General features: G+C 40.0%; 2 protein-coding genes and 1 pseudogene across 2 annotated transcripts; 2 read left to right on the top strand and 1 right to left on the bottom strand.

Annotated features, from left to right (window-relative positions):
- Positions 1–1,081: 1,081 nt before the first annotated feature.
- On the bottom strand, positions 1,082–1,842 carry LOC118110608 (annotated as a pseudogene).
- Positions 1,843–2,357: 515 nt separating this feature from the next.
- Positions 2,358–3,527, top strand: LOC118111185 (P2Y purinoceptor 1-like). Its single transcript, XM_047340464.1, has one exon. The coding sequence runs from the start codon at positions 2,457–2,459 to the stop codon at positions 3,402–3,404; it is 948 nt and encodes a 315-aa protein (XP_047196420.1). The 5' UTR covers positions 2,358–2,456; the 3' UTR covers positions 3,405–3,527.
- Positions 3,528–18,574: 15,047 nt separating this feature from the next.
- LOC118111157 (P2Y purinoceptor 1-like) lies at positions 18,575–19,716 on the top strand. The gene has a single exon (XM_035159521.2). It carries the CDS (start codon positions 18,646–18,648, stop codon positions 19,591–19,593), a length of 948 nt encoding a protein of 315 aa, XP_035015412.2. The 5' UTR covers positions 18,575–18,645; the 3' UTR covers positions 19,594–19,716.
- The last annotated feature ends 5,468 nt before the right edge of the window (positions 19,717–25,184 follow it).

The following is a 25,184-nucleotide window of genomic DNA, read 5'->3' as shown; positions in this document are numbered from 1 at the left end:
TGGGAGAAAAGAAACCGAATTTGATCAATAGTCGAAGAAGCCTTTGGGGGATGAGACGAGTTACATCTTCAAGCATCTCCAGCCAAGCCGCTCACTCAGCCTCTTGGAGGACCTTGACCTGGTCTTACATGATGCTTGCTGCTCTGGGTTTGTACCTAATGGTTGATGCACTTATTGTAAGTCGCATTGGATCAAAGTGTCAGTTATATGACATGTAATATAATGACATGTAATATAATGAAATGTAATGACTGCAAATCTTAATTGTGACTAGACGCTCTGACTGTGCTTCTGTGGATTTTCTGTGTGCTCTTACAAATGATTCTATATTTTTCAATCAATAAAAACATATTTATTTAATTTATATCTTAGTATATTATGTACATTCCTGTATTGACACTTGTTTGCCACTGTTTCAAAAGGTCCAGCAAAAAGTGCTTTGTTTCAGTGCAAGGTTTCTTTTCCTCTTTATTCTAAATAGAAAGGAGACGGATGGGATGTCACTGCTCAGTCACACTTAGACTCACATTATAAAATCTAAAAGACTAAAACAAAACAGATTTTTATAAAAACTGTACAAGATTTTAAAATACCAAAACCTTTTTTCAAAGTTGAATGGAAACTTAAATGTCTGAAATAAGCAGAAGGATTTGATGTTTGATTGGTTGAAGTATGTGAAGTAGTTGAAGAATGCTGCAGCTTCACATTATCAGAGAGAAACAGCAAAGAAGCACAGAGTATAAGTAGAAAAGTGAATTTTATATGTGAATATGAAATCCAAATCATTTTTTGTCCTAAATTCAAGGATTAATTGAAAAGTAGAGACTTTAAAATAATTAAAACGTGATGTGGAAGCTGAAAATGGTTTATTCAGGACAAAATGGTGTCCCCATATTGGAGTAAAACATTTGTGTGTATGTATTTGTTTGTGTGTGTGTGTGTGTATTACATGTCACAAAACTCAAAACATTTGCAATTGATCAATATAATTATATTCAAATTTAATAATATAGCAAGCAAACGGGTGAAAAAGCAACTTCTACAGAAACAACATTCTACAACCAAATTCAATGGTTCATGGTCAAATGGACAGTTTGACCATGTTCTGTTTGTACGGCTTCTCCGGGTCGACAATGTTCCTCAGAGTACTTGTCAGAGACTCCACATCCATAGTTGTCACTTCAACAATCTCAGCTACTCCCCGTGCCCTCAGACGCACCATGTTGTCGTACTGGTCAAAGATGAGGGGGATGCCCAGGATGGGGACGCTTTGGTAGATGGCCTCGTAAATACCATTGGTGCCGCCGTGCGGGCAGCCACTTCACCAGCATGGTGTTGTTCCCCAGTGTGACCGGTCTCTTCCCGGTGTGTCTCCACACCACTTTCTGCGGGAGGTTGGCGAACGCTGAGGCGATGATCTCCGATATCTCGGGGCCGAGTTCGCTCAGCAGGGTCCCCAGAGTCATGACGACCACCCCGTGTTCATCTGACCTCTTCAGGAAAGAGGTCATGAAGGACTGGCTCTCGAGGTTTTGGGCCTGCTCCTGGTGGACGGTGATGGAGCTGTAATGGGGGGAGATTTCGGAGACGTACCAGCTGGTGGTGGAGCGCAGCACCGTGATTTGATGGCCCTGAGAATGCAGCGCCTCCACCAGGATTTTCATGTTCAGCCAGTGGCTCCCATCCACGGGGTAGACCAGCACTTTGCCGCCATCACAGCAGGAGGCCAGAGTCGCTGAAAACAGTAAGATGAACGCCAGAGCTCGATGTGACTCCATCACTGCAGAAGAAAGACAGAACCAGATGAAGAAACATCTGCAGCTCATACATGCAACAGAAAGAATCTGCACATTATCTCCATTATGTTTTAATGAGCGAGAGAAAATCCACACAACTACAGCTCCTGTTACAGGATTTATTTCTCAGTGACATGTCACGGCTCTGTCTTCTGATTAAGAACAGAGACACAATGTTAAATACCTACAATCCATTGTGATACAGAATATATATAAAATATCAAAATATATAGTAGGTTATTAAACTTGACATATCTGTGTCACCTCAAGTTTTGAGTGATATAAAGTAGGCAACTTTGTCTTTAATTTCCATGATAAAAACACATATATATAGTTATTGACAGTGTAGAGGTTGGCAAAATTCACACTTATGCAACATTAATGTTTTAAAATGTTAAAATAAGTTGAAGGAGAATTTTGTTTGAGTCCAGCTTTTTACTGCCTGCTGTCTGTCACCAGCCTGTAAATCAGGTCTAAACATTACCGCACCAGCTTCCTGTGTGTGGGTCAGACCCTGCTTCTGACACCACCACCTCATTGACGTAGTTTCCTGGATTACAGTTCGTGCAGGAACTTCAATGAAGTTAGCAGAGACCTGAGATGTGAAACCAAAAGAGACGATCACATTCACGAGGAGGAAGAACTGCAGCTCAGAAGATCATGAACCAAACCTCTTGTACTAGTGTCAAGCTTGATTTCTCCCGCAGATTCCTGCCTCCTGTTTTAATCTTGGTCTTCATCGTCGGCCTGGTTGCTAACGCATGGGGGTTGAAGTCTTTGCGGCAGAACTGGAAGAAACTGGGTAACGTCAACGTGTTTGTTCTCAACCTGGGACTTGCAGATGTTTTGTATCTGCTCACGCTGCCATTTTTGATGGTTTACTACTTCAGGGGGAGTTTGTGGATCTTTGGAGATACATTCTGCAAGATAACGAGATTCTGCTTCAACCTGAACCTATACGGCAGCATCGGATTCCTTACGTGCATCAGCGTGTACAGGTACCTGGCTATTGTTCACCCGATGAAAGTGTTGGGAAGAATCACTCCCACTCATTCTGTGACCATCTCAGTCCTCGTGTGGCTGCTGGTGGCTGTTCAGAGTCTTCCAGACATGTTCTACATGAAGACGTTTGGAAACCAAACTGAGAAATGCTACGAGACCACACACGACGCATTTGTGGAGGATTACCTGAACTACAGCCTGGGGAGGACCCTGACTGGGTTTTGTATCCCACTCCTCATCATGCTGGGCTGCTACGGACATATGATTATCACACTTTGCTCCAAAAACAACATCGACAAGGCTCTGAAGCAAAGGAGCCTGAGGCTGTTGTTCATTTTGATCCTTCTCTTCTCTGTTTGTTACATCCCCTATCACCTGTTCAAGAACCTGAATCTCTGGTCAAGAGCTCTGAGCAAACACAGGAACTGTCACAATTGGTTCAACGGAGTTTACATCGCTCATCAGATAGGTCGTGGGCTGGTGTGTCTGAACAGCGCCATCAACCCTCTGGTTTACCTCAATGCACGTAAAGACTCCTGCTCAGCTTTGACAGCTGCTCGTCAAGCTGTCACGCGCCCGTTCATCACCAAGGTTTCTACGGTGTGAAGGAAAATCAACAATTGCATCATCTGTATTTCACTGGATCGAGCTACCCACTGTAACATATTCCCTTTTTAATCTGTGTTTCAAATTGCTGTTAACACGCTAAAAATAAAATCTCAGTTCCGACTGTTTCTGTTTTATTCTCGTGGAGGTTTACGGAGCGTTAACAGCAAGTGTTGCGGTTGCAGATCTGTTGTAGTTTTAAAAAACAGGAAGTTGACTGAATGTGGGTCTTTACAGGATGCAGATTGTAGATAAGTTTCACATAAAAAAAAAACCATTTCTGCTTGAACATCAGAGCCGTGCACTGTAGTCAGGTCAGGTCGCTGCAGCCGCTCGAGTCTGTACCAGGCTGAGACTGTCAGGGACAAACTGCACAAAGGTCAACGAACGACCAACAAACTACGTCAGTGAAGTGAATTCATTTGATTTGTTTAGACTATAAAAGGACAACTGCAGATTCAAGTGTCAGTATTTACACTCAAATTTGGTCCATCAAACATTTGCATTTCCAAATTTAATGATTTGTTTTCCGTGTGTAAAAATGGTCATAATCTAGATTTAGTCTGGTTTGAGGAAATTAAAATTCTCCTGGTTGATTTGACATCTTTCAAAACCCCCCATGATGATTTTTTAAAGTCGACTACATGAAAGGTGAAAACAGAAACTCTCAGATCATTATCCTAAACTTCCTCTGTGGTGTTTTTTTGTTTTTTCTACTCCTCATTTAACTCGACCACATGTACGTATGCGTATGTTGACACATTACACATTGCATGCAAAGGTTTGACCCTGTTCCGCTTTCAGTGCCTTTAGAGTTGGTGAAGGAAAAAAACATAGCTGGCCTCTGCCACCAGAGGGCGACACTTACCTTCCAATATAATCGTGTGGAAGCATCTTCATCACCTGAATGTCTGCGCTCTAACATGACATGAGTTCTGCAGCTGTAGTTTGTGTGATGAAACCGTCACGACACGAGGAGCCTCAAACAAACTAAAGCAATCAGTCAAGATTTGCTACTTCCGACAAGGACGTCATGTTTTCACCCTTCACTGTTTGTTTGTTGTGAGCAGAATTATGCAAAAAACTACAGAAGTGGTTTCCACAAAACTTGGCAGAAGGATGAGCCTTTGACTAGGAGATGATTGATCTAGTTGAGGATCTGGATAAGGAGGCAGATCCAGGAACTTTTCATCACTTTCTTTAACCCTGCGAGGTGGGATGTGTTTTCTTTTTTCACATTTTCACCATTATCCAAGAGAGTCATTCGTGGATCTTGATGAAACAATTGTGATATCTGTGATTGTGTGTAGTTCTGACCCAGTTTCTATCACTTAGAACAGAGGAAGGATTCTGTCGTTGCCTCCTTAGAATAAAGTATAATCAGGTGAATGTCAACAGGCCCAGTGTTGAGATAAGACACTGAGGAGAAAGAAGGTTTGCATTTCTGTTTACTCCCACATTGAGGAGGAGTGTAAGTAACAAGGAGGTGGAACAAAGAAGACGTCTTCTGCTCGTGTAATGTTTGACTGTACAGGCACATTCCTACATGCACGACCTCTCATACACCAGCTAATCTGCAGGGGAAGAATTTGTCCAAACCTGTGCTCAGGGACAGAATGAATAATATCTCTTGTTCTGTTGAAATCATAGTAGCTGTGGTCGGTCTGGCAGCTAAAGGACGGAGTTTGATTCTGATTGAGCAAAGACACACAAGCATCAGAGAACTCACGCAACCAGCTCCTATCACCTGTTAAAGAACCTAAATCTCTGGTCAAGAGTTCTGAGCAAACACAGGAAATGTCACAATTGGTCCAACGGAGTTAAATCGCTCATCAGATAGGTCGTGGGCTGGTGTGTCTGAACAGCGCCTCAACCCTCTGGTTTACCTCAATGCACGTAAAGACTCCTGCTCAGCTTTGACAGCTGCTCGTCAAGCCATCATGCGCCCGTTCATCACCAAGGTTTCTACGGTGTGAAGGAAAATCAACAATTGCATCATCTGTATTTCACTGGATCGAGCTACCCACTGTAACATATCCCTTTTTAATCTGTGTTTCAAATTGCTGTTAACACGCTAAAAATAAAATCTCAGTTCCGACTGTTTCTGTTTTATTCTCGTGGAGGTTTACGGAGCGTTAACAGCAAGTGTTGCGGTTGCAGATCTGTTGTAGTTTTAAAAAACAGGAAGTTGACTGAATGTGGGTCTTTACAGGATGCAGATTGTAGATAAGTTTCACATAAAAAAACCCATTTCTGCTTGAACATCAGAGCCGTGCACTGTATTCAGGTCAGGACGCTGCAGCCGCTCGAGTCTGTACCAGGCTGAGACTGTCAGGGACAAACTGCACAAAGGTCAACGAACGACCAACAAACTACGTCAGTGAAGTAAATTCATTTGATTTGTTTAAACTATAAAAGGACAACTGCAGATTCAAGTGTCAGTATTTACACTCAAATTTATTTTATAACCCACGTCAATCAGACATTTGCATTTCCAAATTGAATGATTTGTTTTTGCGTCACACACACTCAGCTGTAAATAAAGACTTGTCATTGTGCATTTGACGAGAGGATTGTACCATTTGAGGACATGAACATCTTCTGCTCATGTTCAGGTTGATTATTTGAATTAGTTTTATTACTTAAACCTCTTTATACTCCGTCGTACATGCCAGAGTCATGTGGGAGTATTATGACATCACATGACATCATGATGACCGCTGCTTTCACTTGACCTGGCTCTGTTGATTCCTCTCCCTTGGCCCCACCCCTGGATATGAAGTGTCCTCCCCAACGCTCGCTACGTCATCAGTTTTTTCATACTTCATATAAGAGTAATGAACGTTACTCGTTACTCTCACTCTGACACTGGCGTGAATATTGATTTCCCTGAAACACTTGTCACAGCGATTCAGTCACATTTTCATTTGCTGCTGGATTATAATAGATATTCCGCTGGGTTTAAAAAACAATCATGCTTATTTTGCAAGATGTCGTTCTTACATTTGTGAGGATTTTATCTGTGGTGGCACAGGAGGAGGAAATGATTTCACACCCAGATGTAAATTGAATTAGGTCACGTGCCTGCAGCTGAGCTCTGAGAGGACGTCCGGCTGCTCTTCACACGTTGTCTTCATACCTGCCCTCGTTTCCTCCACTTGTTCAGCGTTGTGTAACAGATTCAGAACATTTTACTCCACAGTGGGAACCACATTTAGTTTTAGGGCAGTTAAGTCATTTCCATCTTCACCAGAGGGATCCCTGGTTATATTGTATCTCAGTGGGACCTTCCTGGTAGAGTAAAGTAAAGTAGACAGATGTTTTTTTTGTTGAGACAGTCAATCTGACTCCTCTTGTCTTTGTTTTTCTCTCCTCCTGTTTTTCTTTGATTCTCTCCATCAACTTATTTGATCCAACGAACAAAATTACAGTGTGTGTGTGTGTGTGAACCTCTCAAACAACTTTACACTTAAATTATACTTGACACTGATGTAATGTTAGTGACTGATTTCAAGAAAAAAGTGTAATCACATGACACCAGTACTGGCCTCTCCTTATTGGCTCCTCGTCAAATTCAATCTTTTCGATTGATTCAATCTATTTAGTTTGGTCCATGTACCATTTGTTAACATGGAGGAGGAAACAGGGTTTATGACCTATACTGCAGCGATGGGGTGACTTTGTTGGTGTGGTGAGATCAAGTCAACACAAATGTAATCCAGGTAATTCGTAGATTGGACGATACTAATCGTTCTTTATATTAATACTGATGATGGTGTGATGATCACATTCTTCAGTTTAATACAAAGCATTTGAAATGTGAAGGTTTTCTATGTGTGAGCAACAGATTGTTTAGTTATTGGATGAAAAACATTTCACTTTGTAGTTGTTTTTTTCCTTCTTCTATCTCAGTTTGACAAATGACTTGTGCCACAATCCCTCTGTTTGAGAAGAGAGAGAGAGAGAGAGAGAGAGAGAGAGACGAGAATTAGCTTCGATAGACACTTTTATTACCACATACGTCATTTCTTGTTACTTTTAGCACCTTGATAAACTGCGTATTTATCATTATATACTGATCAGTAAATCATCCATCAATATTGAAAAAGAGACCATATGAAAATCCAGTGCATGATGCCACCTCTCTGGCAGGCTCACAAAGGAACCCAGAATAAAAGTCTCAGATTACTCTGAATCTTTTAACTGAAATTTAAATGACTAAGTTTATTCGACAAAATGCTAAAATTGCGCAATATTTAGAAAAGTAGAAATCATAGATTCTTATGAATTACCTTTGTGTAATACAAATACAAAGGACAGGAAATGATTCAAAAGTTCGAAGTAGTGTTTACTCCTTTGATCTTTGGAATAATTTCATAGGAGTCAACACTCCTTTGACCATAATGACATCATCATGTATACCTGATGTGGCGGTACTCCACTTTATTTACTTGCCAACCGCCGAACAAAGACGAAGAAGAGCTTATATTCTTAAGCAAGATGGCAACAATGAACAGGTTACCAAGAAACACCCAGGACCACCAGCTCCGATATGAACAACATTATCCAGGCAGACATGAGGTGTCGACCTTTAAGGGGGAGAGTTCCCTTTTTGCAGCGACAAGCGCTAATATTAAGCAGCTTCAGCAGGCCCTTGACTGTATGGAGGAAAAATACAAAGCAGAAAATGCAGAGAAGGAGATCCTGAAAACATTACTTCAGAAGCTTATCACCATTTCCCAAAATGAGCCCTCCATTCAAGAGATCGCAGAGGGACCATTCGTTCAAAGGAAGGCAGAGCTTTTAATGGAGCTAGTATCTCAACAGAAGTCCATTATTGAAGAAAAGAACCAAACTATTCTGTGTCTCAACACTAAGATCACAGAGTTAGAGCATGGCAACAACCAGCTGAAGCAATCAGCCTCCTGTCCTTTTCCACCTGCCGAGAGCCACCCAGTTGACTTTGACCAGGAAAAGCTCCTCCACAAACAAATCCAGGACCTCAAAGAGCAGCTTCAAATGGAGCTGAACAAGTCTGCGGCTTCTGCGGATATAATCAAAGTCATGGAGATGCAGCACCAGAACTTGATTTCTAATATAGAACAATTTATAAATACTTGCAGAGTTAAAAAGTTGAAGCTCATAGATTTGTCTGAAAAAGAAACGGCGGAGATCATGGAGAGAGTTATTGTGAAGATGCAAAAGGAAAACATCCAGCAGCCCCAAACATCAGCACATCTGGTTGGAATTAATACTATGTGTCAGGCCTTTAGTAATGTCTCAAATCAGCTTCAAATGAGCTTTGAAGGATTAAAGAAAGATATTGCATTCAATGAAAACATATCACAAAAGATATCTGATAATGAACAAAAGATCTCTGATTATGAACAAAAGATCTCTAAGGATAAACAAAGGTTCTCAGTGTTTGAAAAGAAGATCTCCAACGATAAACTCAAGCTCTCTAAGTATGAACAGAATATCTCTGAGTACAAACAGAAGATCTCCAAGGATACTCAGAAGATATCTGAGTATGAACAGAAGATTTCTGACTACGAAAAAAAGATCTCTAAGGATAAACAAAGGTTCTCAGAGTATGAACAGAAGATCTCCAAGGATACTCAGAAGATATCTGAGTATGAACAGAAGATTTCTGACTACGAAAAAAAGATCTCTAAGGATAAACAAAGGTTCTCAGAGTATGAACAGAAGATCTCCAAGGATACTCAGAAGATATCTGAGTATGAACAGAAGATTTCTGACTACAAACAAAAGATCTCTAAGGATAAACAAAGGTTCTCAGAGTATGAACAGAAGATCTCCAAGGATAAACAAAAGTTCTCAGAGTATAAACAGAAGATCTCCAAGGATACTCAGAAGATATCTGAGTACAAACAAAAGATCTACAAGGAGGAACAGAATATCTCCAAGGAGGAACAAAAGATCTCTGGGTATAAACAGAAGATCTTTGGGTATAAACAGAAGATCTCCAAGGATGAACAGAAGATGTCGGAGTATGAACAGAAGATCTTGCAGGACAAAGACCATGAATTCAAATTCTCAGACCATAAGCCAAAGGTCTCAAATCATGAGATAAACGGCTCAGACAATGAATCAGAGAGCACTGATGCATGGGATGATGACTCTTCATGGGACCTTGAATCTGAGGTCTCAGACAATGAGGTGCCAGAGACCCATGATCGATTGGACGAAGAATTTAATTTATCAGACCTTGAAACTGATGTCTCAGATGATGAACCAGAGGTCAAAGTTGATGAACCGGAGGTCTCAGATGATGCATCAGAGGTTTCAGACCAAATGCCAAAGGTCTCAAATGTCGAGCCAAAGGTCTTAGTTCATAAACCACCCATCCCAATAATAAAGGTCTCAGCCCACAGGCTTAAAGTCTCAGATGATGAACCAGAGGACTCAGATGTTGAACTGGAGGTCTCAGATGATGAACCAGAGGTCTCAGATGATGAACCAGAGGTCTCAGATGGTGAATCAGAGGTCTCAGATGTTGAACCAGAGGTCTCAGATGGTGAACTGGAGGTCTCAGATGATGAACCAGAGGACTCAGATGTTGAACTGGAGGTCTCAGATGATGAACCAGAGGACTCAGATGTTGAACTGGAGGTCTCAGATGATGAACCAGAGGTCTCAGATGGTGAATCAGAGGTCTCAGATGTTGAACCAGAGGTCTCAGATGGTGAATCAGAGGTCTCAGATGGTGAATCAGAGGTCTCAGATGTTGAACCAGAGGTCTCAGATGTTGAATCAGAGGTCTCAGATGTTGAATCAGAGGTCTCAGATGGTGAATCAGAGGTCTCAGATGGTGAACCAGAGGTCAAAGTTGAGGAAAAACCAGAGACAAAAAGAACAGAAAAGGGTGGAAAAGATTTACACATTTCCTCAAACCATGGAAGTGGGAGAAAAGAAACCGAATTTGATCAATAGTCCGAAGAAGCCTTTGGGGGGGATGAGACGAGTTACATCTTCAAGCATCTCCAGCCAAGCCGCCGCTTTCACCGCCTCTTGGAGGACCTTGACCTGGTCTTACATGATGCTTGCTGCTCTGGGTTTGTACCCTAATGGTTGATGCACTTATTGTAAGTCGCATTGGATAAAAGTGTCAGTTATATGACATGTAATATAATGACATGTAATATAATGACATGTAATATAATGAAATGTAATGACTGCAAATCTTAATTGGACCTGACGCCTGACTGTGCTTCTGTGGATTTTCTCTGTGTGCTCTTACAAATGATTCTATATTTTTCAATCAATAAAAAACATATTTATTTAATTTATATCTTAGTATATTATGTACATTCCTGTATTGACACTTGTTTGCCACTGTTTCAAAAGGTCCGGCAAAAAAGTGCTTTGTTTCAGTGCAAGGTTTCTTTTCCTCTTTATCCTAAATAGAAAGGAGATGGATGGGATGTCACTGCTCAGTCACACTTAGACTCACATTATAAAATCTAAAAAGACTAAAACAAAACAGATTTTTATAAAAACTGTACAAGATTTAAAAAAATACCAAAACCTTTTTTTCTAAGTTGAATGGAAACTTAAATGTCGTGAACAAGCAGAAGGATTTGATGTTTGATTGGTTGAAGTATGTGAAGTAGTTGAAGAATGTTGCAGCTTCACATTATCAGAGAGAAACAGCAAAGAAGCACAGAGTATAAGTAGAAAAGTGCCACCTGCCGAGAGCCACCCAGTTGACTTTGACCAGGAAAAGCTCCTCCACAAACAAATCCAGGACCTCAAAGAGCAGCTTCAAATGGAGCTGAACAAGTAAGTTCTGTCATGATATAATCAAAGTCATGGAGATGCAGCACCAGAACTTGATTTCTAATATAGAACAATTTATAAATACTTGCAGAGTTAAAAGTTGAAACTCATAGATTTGTCTGAAAAGAAACCAGAGATCATGGAGAGAGTTATTGTGAAGATGCAAAAGGAAAACATCCAGCAGCCCCAAACATCAGCACATCTGGTTGGAATTAATACTATGTGTCAGGCCTTTAGTAATGTCTCAAATCAGCTTCAAATGAGCTTTGAAGGATTAAAGAAAGATATTGCATTCAATGAAAACATATCACAAAAGATATCTGATAATGAACAAAAGATCTCTGATTATGAACAAAAGATCTCTAAGGATAAACAAAGGTTCTCAGTGTTTGAAAAGAAGATCTCCAACGATAAACTCAAGCTCTCTAAGTATGAACAGAATATCTCTGAGTACAAACAGAAGATCTCCAAGGATACTCAGAAGATATCTGAGTATGAACAGAAGATTTCTGACTACGAAAAAAAGATCTCTAAGGATAAACAAAAGTTCTCAGAGTATGAACAGAAGATCTCCAAGGATACTCAGAAGATATCTGAGTATGAACAGAAGATTTCTGACTACGAAAAAAAGATCTCTAAGGATAAACAAAAGTTCTCAGAGTATGAACAGAAGATCTCCAAGGATACTCAGAAGATATCTGAGTATGAACAGAAGATTTCTGACTACGAAAAAAAGATCTCTAAGGATAAACAAAAGTTCTCAGAGTATGAACAGAAGATCTCCAAGGATACTCAGAAGATATGAGTATGAACAGAAGATTTCTGACTACGAAAAAAAGATCTCCAAGGATACTCAGAAGATATCTGAGTATGAACAAAAGATTTCTGACTACGAACAAAAGATCTCTAAGGATAAACAAAGGTTCTCAGAGTATGAACAGAAGATCTCCAAGGATAAACTCAAGCTCTCTAAGTATAAACAGAAGATCTCCAAGGATACTCAGAAGATATCTGAGTACAAACAAAAGATCTACAAGGAGGAACAGAATATCTCCAAGGAGGAACAGAAGATCTCTGGGTATAAACAGAAGATCTTTGGGTATAAACAGAAGATCTCCAAGGATGAACAGAAGATGTCGGAGTATGAACAGAAGATCTTGCAGGACAAAGACCATGAATTCAAATTCTCAGACCATAAGCCAAAGGTCTCAAATCATGAGATAAACGGCTCAGACAATGAATCAGAGAGCACTGATGCATGGGATGATGACTCTTCATGGGACCTTGAATCTGAGGTCTCAGACAATGAGGTGCCAGAGACCCATGATCGATTGGACGAAGAATTTAATTTATCAGACCTTGAAACTGATGTCTCAGATGATGAACCAGAGGTCAAAGTTGATGAACCGGAGGTCTCAGATGATGCATCAGAGGTTTCAGACCAAATGCCAAAGGTCTCAAATGTCGAGCCAAAGGTCTTAGTTCATAAACCACCCATCCCACCCAATAATTCAAAGGTCTCAGCCCACAGGCTTAAGGTCTCAGATGATGAACCAGAGGACTCAGATGTTGAACTGGAGGTCTCAGATGATGAACCAGAGGTCTCAGATGGTGAATCAGAGGTCTCAGATGTTGAATCAGAGGTCTCAGATGTTGAATCAGAGGTCTCAGATGTTGAATCAGAGGTCTCAGACAGTGAATCAGAGGTCTCAGACGGTGAACCAGAGGTCTCAGATGGTGAACCAGAGGTCTCAGATGGTGAATCAGACGTCTCAGATGGTGAATTAGAGGTCTCAGATGGTGAATCAGAGGTCTCAGATGTTGAACTGGAGGTCTCAGATGATGAACCAGAGGTCTCAGATGGTGAATCAGAGGTCTCAGATGTTGAACCAGAGGTCTCAGATGGTGAACTGGAGGTCTCAGATGATGAACCAGAGGACTCAGATGTTGAACTGGAGGTCTCAGATGATGAACCAGAGGACTCAGATGTTGAACTGGAGGTCTCAGATGATGAATCAGAGGTCTCAGATGGTGAATCAGAGGTCTCAGATGTTGAACCAGAGGTCTCAGATGGTGAATTAGAGGTCTCAGATGGTGAATCAGAGGTCTCAGATGTTGAACCAGAGGTCTCAGATGTTGAATCAGAGGTCTCAGATGTTGAATCAGAGGTCTCAGATGTTGAATCAGAGGTCTCAGATGGTGAACCAGAGGTCAAAGTTGAGGAAAAACCAGAGACAAAAAAGAACAGAAAAGGTGGAAAAGATTTACACATTTCCTCAAACCATGGAAGTGGGAGAAAAGAAACCGAATTTGATCAATAGTCCGAAGAAGCCTTTGGGGGATGAGACGAGTTACATCTTCAAGCATCTCCAGCCACCGGCTTTCACCGCCTCTTGGAGGACCTTGACCTGGTCTTACATGATGCTTGCTGCTCTGGGTTTGTACCCTAATGGTTGATGCACTTATTGTAAGTCGCATTGGATAAAAGTGTCAGTTATATGACATGTAATATAATGACATGTAATATAATGACATGTAATATAATGAAATGTAATGACTGCAAATCTTAATTGTGACCAGACGCTCTGACTGTGCTTCTGTGGATTTTCTCTGTGTGCTCTTACAAATGATTCTATATTTTTTCAATCAATAAAAAACATATTTATTTAATTTATATCTTAGTATATTATGTACATTCCTGTATTGACACTTGTTTGCCACTGTTTCAAAAGGTCCGGCAAAAAGTGCTTTGTTTCAGTGCAAGGTTTCTTTTCCTCTTTATCCTAAATAGAAAGGAGATGGATGGGATGTCACTGCTCAGTCACACTTAGACTCACATTATAAAATCTAAAATGACTAAAACAAAACAGATTTTTATAAAAACTGTACAAGATTTAAAAAAATACCAAAACCTTTTTTTCTAAGTTGAATGGAAACTTAAATGTCGTGAACAAGCAGAAGGATTTGATGTTTGATTGGTTGAAGTATGTGAAGTAGTTGAAGAATGTTGCAGCTTCACATTATCAGAGAGAAACAGCAAAGAAGCACAGAGTATAAGTAGAAAAGTGCCACCTGCCGAGAGCCACCCAGTTGACTTTGACCAGGAAAAGCTCCTCCACAAACAAATCCAGGACCTCAAAGAGCAGCTTCAAATGGAGCTGAACAAGTCTGCGGCTTCTGCGGATATAATCAAAGTCATGGAGATGCAGCACCAGAACTTGATTTCTAATATAGAACAATTTATAAATACTTGCAGAGTTAAAAAGTTGAAACTCATAGATTTGTCTGAAAAAGAAACGGCGGAGATCATGGAGAGAGTTATTGTGAAGATGCAAAAGGAAAACATCCAGCAGCCCCAAACATCAGCACATCTGGTTGGAATTAATACTATGTGTCAGGCCTTTAGTAATGTCTCAAATCAGCTTCAAATGAGCTTTGAAGGATTAAAGAAAGATATTGCATTCAATGAAAACATATCACAAAAGATATCTGATAATGAACAAAAGATCTCTGATTATGAACAAAGATCTCTAAGGATAAACAAAGGTTCTCAGTGTTTGAAAAGAAGATCTCCAACGATAAACTCAAGCTCTCTAAGTATGAACAGAATATCTCTGAGTACAAACAGAAGATCTCCAAGGATACTCAGAAGATATCTGAGTATGAACAGAAGATTTCTGACTACGAAGAAAAGATCTCTAAGGATAAACAAAAGTTCTCAGAGTATGAACAGAAGATCTCAAGGATACTCAGAAGATATCTGAGTATGAACAGAAGATTTCTGACTACGAAAAAAGATCTCTAAGGATAAACAAAAGTTCTCAGAGTATGAACAGAAGATCTCCAAGGATACTCAGAAGATATCTGAGTATGAACAGAAGATTTCTGACTACGAAAAAGATCTCTAAGGATAAACAAAAGTTCTCAGAGTATGAACAGAAGATCTCCAAGATACTCAGAAGATATGAGTATGAACAGAAGATTTCTGACTACGAAAAAAAAGATCTCAAGGATACTCAGAAGATATCTGAGTATGAACAAAAGATTTCTGACTAAGAACAAAGATCTCTAAGGATAAACAAAGGTTCTCAGAGTATGAACAGAAGATCTCCAAGGATAAACTCAAGCTCTCTAAGTATAAACAGAAGATCTCCAAGGATACTCAGAAGATATCTGAGTACAAACAAAAGATCTACAAGGAGGAACAGAATATCTCCAAGGAGGAACAGAAGATCTCTGGGTATAAACAGAAGATCTTTGGGTATAAACAGAAGATCTCCAAGGATGAACAGAAGATGTCGGAGTATGAACAGAAGATCTTGCAGGACAAAGACCATGAATTCAAATTCTCAGACCATAAGCCAAAGGTCTCAAATCATGAGATAAACGGCTCAGACAATGAATCAGAGAGCACTGATGCATGGGATGATGACTCTTCATGGGACCTTGAATCTGAGGTCTCAGACAATGAGGTGCCAGAGACCCATGATCGATTGGACGAAGAATTTAATTTATCAGACCTTGAAACTGATGTCTCAGATGATGAACCAGAGGTCAAAGTTGATGAACCGGAGGTCTCAGATGATGCATCAGAGGTTTCAGACCAAATGCCAAAGGTCTCAAATGTCGAGCCAAAGGTCTTAGTTCATAAACCACCCATCCCACCCAATAATTCAAAGGTCTCAGCCCACAGGCTTAAGGTCTCAGATGATGAACCAGAGGACTCAGATGTTGAACTGGAGGTCTCAGATGGTGAATCAGAGGTCTCAGATGGTGAATCAGAGGTCTCAGATGGTGAATCAGAGGTCTCAGATGTTGAATCAGAGGTCTCAGATGTTGAACCAGAGGTCTCAGACAGTGAATCAGAGGTCTCAGACGGTGAACCAGAGGTCTCAGATGGTGAACCAGAGGTCTCAGATGGTGAATCAGAGGTCTCAGATGGTGAATCAGAGGTCTCAGATGTTGAATCAGAGGTCTCAGACAGTGAATCAGAGGTCTCAGACGGTGAACCAGAGGTCTCAGATGGTGAACCAGAGGTCTCAGATGTTGAATCAGAGGTCTCAGATGGTGAATCAGAGGTCTCAGATGTTGAATCAGAGGTCTCAGATGTTGAATCAGAGGTCTCAGATGTTGAATCAGAGGTCTCAGACAGTGAATCAGAGGTCTCAGATGGTGAACCAGAGGTCAAAGTTGAGGAAAAACCAGAGACAAAAAAGAACAGAAAAGGGTGGAAAAGATTTACACATTTCCTCAAACCATGGAAGTGGGAGAAAAGAAACCGAATTTGATCAATAGTCCGAAGAAGCCTTTGGGGGATGAGACGGTTATTACATCTTCAAGCATCTCCAGCCAAGCCGCCGCTTTCACCGCCTCTTGGAGGACCTTGACCTGGTCTTACATGATGCTTGCTGCTCTGGGTTTGTACCCTAATGGTTGATGCACTTATTGTAAGTCGCATTGGATAAAAGTGTCAGTTATATGACATGTAATATAATGACATGTAATATAATGAAATGTAATGACTGCAAATCTTAATTGTGACTAGACGCTCTGACTGTGCTTCTGTGGATTTTCTCTGTGTGCTCTTACAAATGATTCTATATTTTTTCAATCAATAAAAAACATATTTATTTAATTTATATCCTAGTATATTATGTACATTCCTGTATTGACACTTGTTGGCCACTGTTTCAAAAGGTCCGGCAAAAAAATGCTTTGTTTCAGTGCAAGGTTTCTTTTCCTCTTTATCCTAAATAGAAAGGAGATGGATGGGATGTCACTGCTCAGTCACACTTAGACTCACATTATAAAATCTAAAAAGACTAAAACAAAACAGATTTTTATAAAAACTGTACAAGATTTAAAAAAATACCAAAACCTTTTTTTCAAAGTTGAATGGAAACTTAAATGTCGTGAACAAGCAGAAGGATTTGATGTTTGATTGGTTGAAGTATGTGAAGTAGTTGAAGAATGCTGCAGCTTCATATTATCAAAGAGAAACAGCAAAGAAGCACAGAGTATAAGTAGAAAAGTTAATTTTATATGTGAATATGAAATCCAAATCGTTTTTTGTCCTAAATTCAAGGATTAATTGAAAAGTAGAGACTTTAAAATAATTAAAACGTGATGTGGAAGCTGAAAATGGTTTATTCAGGACAAAATGGTGTCCCCATATTGGAGTAAAACGTGTGTGTGTGTGTGTGTGTGTGGAACCTCTCAAACAACTTTACACATAAATTATACTTGACACTGATGTAATTTTTGACACTGACCACCAGGAGACACGCAGACATGTAGGATTTGTGAAGACAAAGTGAAAAATTACTGAGATGTCATTTTTGGAATCAACCATGTACTGTATGTGTTTCTGATGGAGAAATCTCCATTTACATTGATGTCGATGGGACTATTAAAGGCTGCACTAGTTGTTGAAACTTCCCTGTGATAAAACGCTAAGTCTATTAATTCAAGAAACACTGTGTGAAAGAGCACAAATTTATCTACAAAATGAGCCACAGAATGTGTGTTTAAAAAAGAAGAAGTAAAACAAATTGTTGAAAAAGAGACCATATGAAAATCCAGTGCATGATGCCACCTCTCTGGCAGGCTCACAAAGGAACCCAGAATAAAAGTCTCAGATTACTCTGAATCTTTTAACTGAAATTTAAATGACTAAGTTTATTCGGCAAAATGCTGAAATTGCGGAATATTTAGAAAAGTAGAAATCATAGATTCTTATGAATTACCTTTGTGTGTTGTATTTGTTTTTTAAAAATTCCATCAAAACTTGATCTGATTCTTGTTCATGTTGCTGGCCTCTGCCACTAGAGGGCGACTCTTACCTTCCAATATAAACGTGTGGAAGCATCTTCAATGCACGTAAAGACTCCTGCTCAGCTTTGACAGCTGCTCGTCAAGCCATCATGCGACCGCCCCCCCCTTTTCTTCTCTTGTGTTGTTCCCACATTGGCTTTTACATCTGACCTCACATTGGGCAAGGCAGCTTTATTTATGAAGCCCCTTCCACAGAGTTAATGTGCTGCACATGGACATTAAAAACAACACAGGCACAAATTTCAAAGAATTTAAAATCGGAAAGCACATTTTAAAGCAAAGTTTAAATTATACAATATTATCAGGTAAAATAAATAAACAGGATAAATCTGTTTTTAAAATGTTAAAATAAGTTGAAGGAGAATTTTTTTGAGTCCAGCTTTTTACCGCCTGCTGTCTGTTACCAGCCTGTAAATCAGGTCTAAACATTACCGCACCACTTCCTTTGTGTGGGTCAGACCCTGCTTCTGACACCACCACCTCATTGACGTAGTTTCCTGGATTACAGTACGTGCAGGAACTTGAATGAAGTTAGCCGAGACCTGAGATGTGAAACCAAAAGAGACGATCACATTCACGAGGAGGAAGAACTGCAGCTCAGAAGATCATGAACCAAACCTTTTGTACTCGTGTCAAGCTTGATTTCTCCCGCAGATTCCTGCCTCCTGTTTTAATCTTGGTCTTCATCGTCGGCCTGGTTGCTAACGGATGGGGGTTGAAGTCTTTGCGGCAGAACTGGAAGAAACTGGGTAACGTCAACGTGTTTGTTCTCAACCTGGGACTTGCAGATGTTTTGTATCTGCTCACGCTGCCATTTTTGATGGTTTACTACTTCAGGGGGAGTTTGTGGATCTTTGGAGATACATTCTGCAAGATAACGAGATTCTGCTTCAACCTGAACCTATACGGCAGCATCGGATTCCTTACGTGCATCAGCGTGTACAGGTACCTGGCTATTGTTCACCCGATGAAAGTGTTGGGAAGAATCACTCCCACTCATTCTGTGACCATCTCAGTCCTCGTGTGGCTGCTGGTGGCTGTCCAGAGTCTTCCAGACATGTTCTACATGAAGACGTTTGGAAACCAAACTGAGAAATGCTACGAGACCACACACGACGCATTTGTGGAGGATTACCTGAACTACAGCCTGGGGAGGACCCTGACTGGGTTTTGTATCCCACTCCTCATCATGCTGGGCTGCTACGGACATATGATTATCACACTTTGCTCCAAAAACAACATCGACAAGGCTCTGAAGCAAAGGAGCCTGAGGCTGTTGTTCATTTTGATCCTTCTCTTCTCTGTTTGTTACATCCCCTATCACCTGTTCAAGAACCTAAATCTCTGGTCAAGAGTTCTGAGCAAACACAGGAACTGTCACAATTGGTCCAACGGAGTTTACATCGCTCATCAGATAGGTCGTGGGCTGGTGTGTCTGAACAGCGCCCTCAACCCTCTGGTTTACCTCAATGCACGTAAAGACTCCTGCTCAGCTTTGACAGCTGCTCGTCAAGCCATCATGCGCCCGTTCATCACCAAGGTTTCTACGGTGTGAATGAAAATCAACAATTGCATCATCTGTATTTCACTGGATCGAGCTACCCACTGTAACATATTCCCTTTTTAATCTGTGTTTCAAATTGCTGTTAACACGCTAAAAATAAAATCTCAGTTCCGACTGTTTCTGTTTTATTCTCGTGGAGGTTTACGGAGCGTTAACAGCACGTGTTGATGTTGCAGATCTGTTCTTGTTTTAAAAAACAGGAAGTTGACTGAATGGGCGTCTTTACAGGATGCAGATTGTAGATAAGTTTCACATGAAAAAAACCCATTTCTGCTTGAACATCAGAGCCGTGCACTGTATTCAGGTCAGGACGCTGCAGCCGCTCGAGTCTGTACCAGGCTGAGACTGTCAGGGACAAACTGCACAAAGGTCAACGAACGACCAACAAACTACGTCAGTGAAGTAAATTCATTTGATTTGTTTAAACTATAAAAGGACAACTGCAGATTCAAGTGTCAGTATTTACACTCAAATTTATTTTATAACCCACGTCAATCAGACATTTGCATTTCCAAATTGAATGATTTGTTTTTGCGTCACACACTCAGCTGTAAATAAAGACTTGTCATTGTGCATTTGACGAGAGGATTGTACCATTTGAGGACATGAACATCTTCTGCTCATGTTCAGGTTGATTATTTGAATTAGATTTATTACTTAAACCTCTTTATACTCCGTCGTACATGCCAGAGTCATGTAGGAGTATTATGACGTCACATGACATCATGATGTCATGTGACCTGGCTCTGTTGATTCCTCTCCCTTGGCCCCACCCCTGGATATGAAGTGTCCTCCCCAACGCTCGCTACGTCATCAGTTTTTTCATACTTCATATAAGAGTAATGAACGCATTTGCTACTCTCACTCTGACACTGGCGTGAATATTGATTTCCCTGAAACACTTGTCACAGCGATTCAGTCACATTTTCATTTGCTGCTGGATTATAATAGATATTCCGCTGGGTTTAAAAACAATCATGCTTATTTTGCAAGATGTCGTTCTTACATTTGTGAGGATTTTATCTGTGGTGGCACAGGAGGAGGAAACGATTTCACACCCAGATGTAAATTGAATTAGGTCACGTGCCTGCAGCTGAGCTCTGAGAGGACGTCCGGCTGCTCTTCACACGTTGTCTTCATACCTGCCCTCGTTTCCTCCACTTGTTCAGCGTTGTGTAACAGATTCAGAACATTTTACTCCACAGTGGGAACCACATTTCGTTTTAGGGCAGTTAAGTCATTTCCATCTTCACCAGAGGGATCCCTGGTTATATTGTATCTCAGTGGGACCTTCCTGGTAGAGTAAAGTAAAGTAGTCAGATATTTTTTTTGTTGAGACAGTCAATCTGACTCCTTTTGTCTTTGTTTTTCTCTCCTCCTGTTTTTCTTTGATTCTCTCCATCAACTTATTTGATCCAACGAAGAAAATTACATTTTGAAATTGTGTGTGTGTGTGTGTGTGTGTGTGTGAGAACCTCTCAAACAACTTTACACTTAAATTATACTTGACACTGATGTAATGTTAGTGACTGATTTCAAGAAAAAGTGTAATCACATGACACCAGTACTGGCCTCTCCTTATTGGCTCCTCGTCAAATTCAATCTTTCATTGATTCAATCTATTTAGTTTGGTCCATGTACCATTTGTTAACATGGAGGAGGAAACAGGGTTTATGACCTATACTGCAGCGATGGGGTGACTTTGTTGGTGTGGTGAGATTAAGTCAACACAAATGTAATCCAGGTAATTCGTAGATTGGACGATACTAATCGTTCTTTATATTAATACTGATGATGGTGTGATGATCACATTCTTCAGTTTAATACAAAGCATTTGAAATGTGAAGGTTTTCTATGTGTGAGCAACAGATTGTTTAGTTATTGGATGAAAAACATTTCACTTTGTAGTTGTTTTTTTCCTTCTTCTATCTCAGTTTGACAAATGACTTGTGCCACAATCCCTCTGTTTGAGAGAGAGAGAGAGAGAGAGAGAGAGAGAGAGAGAGAGAGGAGCGAGATTAGCTTCGATAGACACTTTTATTACCATACGTCATTTCTTGTTACTTTTAGCACCTTGATAAACTGCGTATTTATCATTATATACTGATCAGTAAATCATCCATCAATATTGAAAAAGAGACCATATGAAAATCCAGTGCATGATGCCACCTCTCTAGCAGGCTCACAAAGGAACCCAGAATAAAAGTCTCAGATTACTCTGAATCTTTTAACTGAAATTTAAATGACTAAGTTTATTCTGCAAAATGCTAAAATTGCGGAATATTTAGAAAAGTAGAAATCATAGATTCTTATGAATTACCTTTGTGTAATACAAATACAAAGGACAGGAAATGATTCAAAAGTTCGAAGTAGTGTTTACTCCTTTGATCTTTGGAATGATTTCATAGGAGTCAACACTCCTTTGACCATAATGACATCATCATGTATACCTGATGTGGCGGTACTCCACTTTATTTACTTGCCAACCGCCGAACAAAGACGAAGAGGAGCTTATATTCTTAAGCAAGATGGCAACAATGAACAGGTTACCAAGAAACACCCAGGACCACCAGCTCCGATATGAACAACATTATCCAGGCAGACATGAGGTGTCGACCTTTAAGGGGGAGAGTTCCCTTTTTGCAGCGACAAGCGCTAATATTAAGCAGCTTCAGCAGGCCCTTGACTGTATGGAGGAAAAATACAAAGCAGAAAATGCAGAGAAGGAGATCCTGAAAACATTACTTCAGAAGCTTATCACCATTTCCCAAAATGAGCCCTCCATTCAAGAGATCGCAGAGGGACCATTCGTTCAAAGGAAGGCAGAGCTTTTAATGGAGCTAGTATCTCAACAGAAGTCCATTATTGAAGAAAAGAACCAAACTATTCTGTGTCTCAACACTAAGATCACAGAGTTAGAGCATGGCAACAACCAGCTGAAGCAATCAGCCTCCTGTCCTTTTCCACCTGCCGAGAGCCACCCAGTTGACTTTGACCAGGAAAAGCTCCTCCACAAACAAATCCAGGACCTCAAAGAGCAGCTTCAAATGGAGCTGAACAAGTCTGCGGCTTCTGCGGATATAATCAAAGTCATGGAGATGCAGCACCAGAACTTGATTTCTAATATAGAACAATTTATAAATACTTGCAGAGTTAAAAAGTTGAAGCTCATAGATTTGTCTGAAAAAGAAACGGCGGAGATCATGGAGAGAGTTATTGTGAAGATGCAAAAGGAAAACATCCAGCAGCCCCAAACATCAGCACATCTGGTTGGAATTAATACTATGTGTCAGGCCTTTAGTAATGTCTCAAATCAGCTTCAAATGAGCTTTGAAGGATTAAAGAAAGATATTGCATTCAATGAAAACATATCACAAAAGATATCTGATAATGAACAGAAGATTTCTGACTACGAAAAAGATCTCTAGGGATACTCAGAAGATATCTGAGTATGAACAGAAGATTTCTGACTACGAAAAAGATCTCTAAGGATAAACAAAGGTTCTCAGAGTATGAACAGAAGATCTCCAAGGATACTCAGAAGATATCTGAGTATGAACAGAAGATTTCTGACTACAAAAAAGATCTCTAAGGATAAACAAAAGTTCTCGAGTATGGACAGAAGATCTCCAAGGATACTCAGAAGATATCTGAGTATGAACAAAAGATTTCTGACTACGAACAAAAGATCTCTAAGGATAAACAAAGGTTCTCAGAGTATGAACAGAAGATCTCCAAGGATAAACAAAAGTTCTCAGAGTATAAACAGAAGATCTCCAAGGATACTCAGAAGATATCTGAGTACAAACAAAAGATCTACAAGGAGGAACAGAATATCTCCAAGGAGGAACAGAAGATCTCTGGGTATAAACAGAAGATCTTTGGGTATAAACAGAAGATCTCCAAGGATGAACAGAAGATGTCGGAGTATGAACAGAAGATCTTGCAGGACAAAGACCATGAATTCAAATTCTCAGACCATAAGCCAAAGGTCTCAAATCATGAGATAAACGGCTCAGACAATGAATCAGAGAGCACTGATGCATGGGACTCTAAATCATGGGACCTTGAATCTGAGGTCTCAGACAATGAGGTGCCAGAGACCCATGATCGATTGGACGAAGAATTTAATTTATCAGACCTTGAAACTGATGTCTCAGATGATGAACCAGAGGTCAAAGTTGATGAACCGGAGGTCTCAGATGATGCATCAGAGGTTTCAGACCAAATGCCAAAGGTCTCAAATGTCGAGCCAAAGGTCTTAGTTCATAAACCACCCATCCCACCCAATAATTCAAAGGTCTCAGCCCACAGGCTTAAGGTCTCAGATGATGAACCAGAGGTCTCAGATGTTGAACCAGAGGTCTCAGATAGTGAACCAGAGGTCTCAGATGTTGAATCAGAGGTCTCAGATGTTGAACCAGAGGTCTCAGATGGTGAATCAGACGTCTCAGATGGTGAATCAGAGGTCTCAGATGTTGAATCAGAGGTCTCAGATGTTGAATCAGAGGTCTCAGATGGTGAACCAGAGGTCAAAGTTGAGGAAAAACCAGAGACAAAAAAGAACAGAAAAGGGTGGAAAAGATTTACACATTTCCTCAAACCATGGAAGTGGGAGAAAAGAAACCGAATTTGATCAATAGTCCGAAGAAGCCTTTGGGGGGGATGAGACGAGTTACATCTTCAAGCATCTCCAGCCAAGCCGCCGCTTTCACCGCCTCTTGGAGGACCTTGACCTGGTCTTACATGATGCTTGCTGCTCTGGGTTTGTACCCTAATGGTTGATGCACTTATTGTAAGTCGCATTGGATAAAAGTGTCAGTTATATGACATGTAATATAATGACATGTAATATAATGAAATGTAATGACTGCAAATCTTAATTGTGACCAGACGCTCTGACTGTGCTTCTGTGGATTTTCTCTGTGTGCTCTTACAAATGATTCTATATTTTTCAATCAATAAAAACATATTTATTTAATTTATATCTGAGTATATTATGTACAATCTTGTATTGACACTTGTTTGCCACTGTTTCAAAGGTCCGGCAAAAAAGTGCTTTGTTTCAGTGCAAGGTTTCTTTTCCTCTTTATCCTAAATAGAAAGGAGATGGATGGGATGTCACTGCTCAGTCACACTTAGACTCACATTATAAAATCTAAAAAGACTAAAACAAAACAGATTTTTATAAAAACTGTACAAGATTTTAAAAAATACCACAACCTTTTTTTCAAAGTTGAATGGAAACTTAAATGTCGTGAACAAGCAGAAGGATTTGATGTTTGATTGGTTGAAGTATGTGAAGTAGTTGAAGAATGCTGCAGCTTCACATTATCAGAGAGAAACAGCAAAGAAGCACAGAGTATAAGTAGAAAAGTGAATTTTATATGTGAATATGAAATCCAAATAATTTTTGGTCCTAAATTCAAGGCCAAAGGTCTTAAATGACTAAGTTTATTCGACAAAATGCTGAAATTGTTGAATATTTAGAAAAGTAGAAATCATAGATTCTTATGAATTACCTTTGTGTGTTGTATTTGTTTTTTTAAATTTCCATCAAAACTTTCTGATTCTTGTTCATG

Source organism: Hippoglossus stenolepis, chromosome 6 (genome assembly GCF_022539355.2).
Source record: "Hippoglossus stenolepis isolate QCI-W04-F060 chromosome 6, HSTE1.2, whole genome shotgun sequence".
Classification (NCBI taxonomy): domain Eukaryota; kingdom Metazoa; phylum Chordata; class Actinopteri; order Pleuronectiformes; family Pleuronectidae; genus Hippoglossus; species Hippoglossus stenolepis.
The sequence above is the reverse complement of the archived record's forward strand: the minus strand, read 5'-3'. Positions and strand labels throughout refer to the sequence as shown.

Bases quoted from the DNA above. Each gene is read 5' to 3' on its own strand.
- LOC118111185 (XM_047340464.1), top strand. From the start codon at position 2,457: ATGAACCAAACCTCTTGTACTAGTGTCAAGCTTGATTTCTCCCGCAGA.
- LOC118111157 (XM_035159521.2), top strand. From the start codon at position 18,646: ATGAACCAAACCTTTTGTACTCGTGTCAAGCTTGATTTCTCCCGCAGA.